At 72.6% G+C, this 263-nt stretch overlaps 1 protein-coding gene across 1 annotated transcript in view; it reads right to left on the reverse strand.

The window, feature by feature from the left end:
• RRM2 (ribonucleotide reductase M2) overlaps nt 1–205 on the reverse strand; it is a gene marked incomplete at its 5' end in the record, with an annotated part of 4,828 nt that extends 4,623 nt beyond the window's left edge. Inside the window, one exon of the mRNA XM_010152267.1 lies at nt 68–205. Within this exon, the coding sequence (XP_010150569.1) occupies nt 68–205 (138 nt within the window). The remainder of the gene's footprint in view (nt 1–67) is intronic.
• Nucleotides 206–263: the final 58 nt, after the last annotated feature.

A 263-nucleotide genomic window follows, 5' to 3' on the forward strand; every position in this document is an offset into this window, starting at 1 on the left:
GGGGCGGGCGCGGCGGCGCCCCCCAGCCACGGCCGGGGGGGGAACCGAGGCCCTCCCGCCCCCTCACCTCCTCTGCCGTCCAGAAGGAAGCCTCGGCCTTCTTGTACATCTGCCAGATGTCGTGGTACTGGATGGGGAAGATGACGAAGCGGCGGGGGTTGTCCCGCAGCAGCGGTTCCTCCTCCTCCTCCGCGCCCCGCGGCACCTGGGGCGGCGAAGAAAGGCTCAGGCCCGGCTCGCCTCAGCGGGCTTTGGCGGGAAGC

Source organism: Eurypyga helias, unplaced genomic scaffold (assembly GCF_000690775.1).
Source record: "Eurypyga helias isolate BGI_N326 unplaced genomic scaffold, ASM69077v1 scaffold5415, whole genome shotgun sequence".
Classification (NCBI taxonomy): domain Eukaryota; kingdom Metazoa; phylum Chordata; class Aves; order Eurypygiformes; family Eurypygidae; genus Eurypyga; species Eurypyga helias.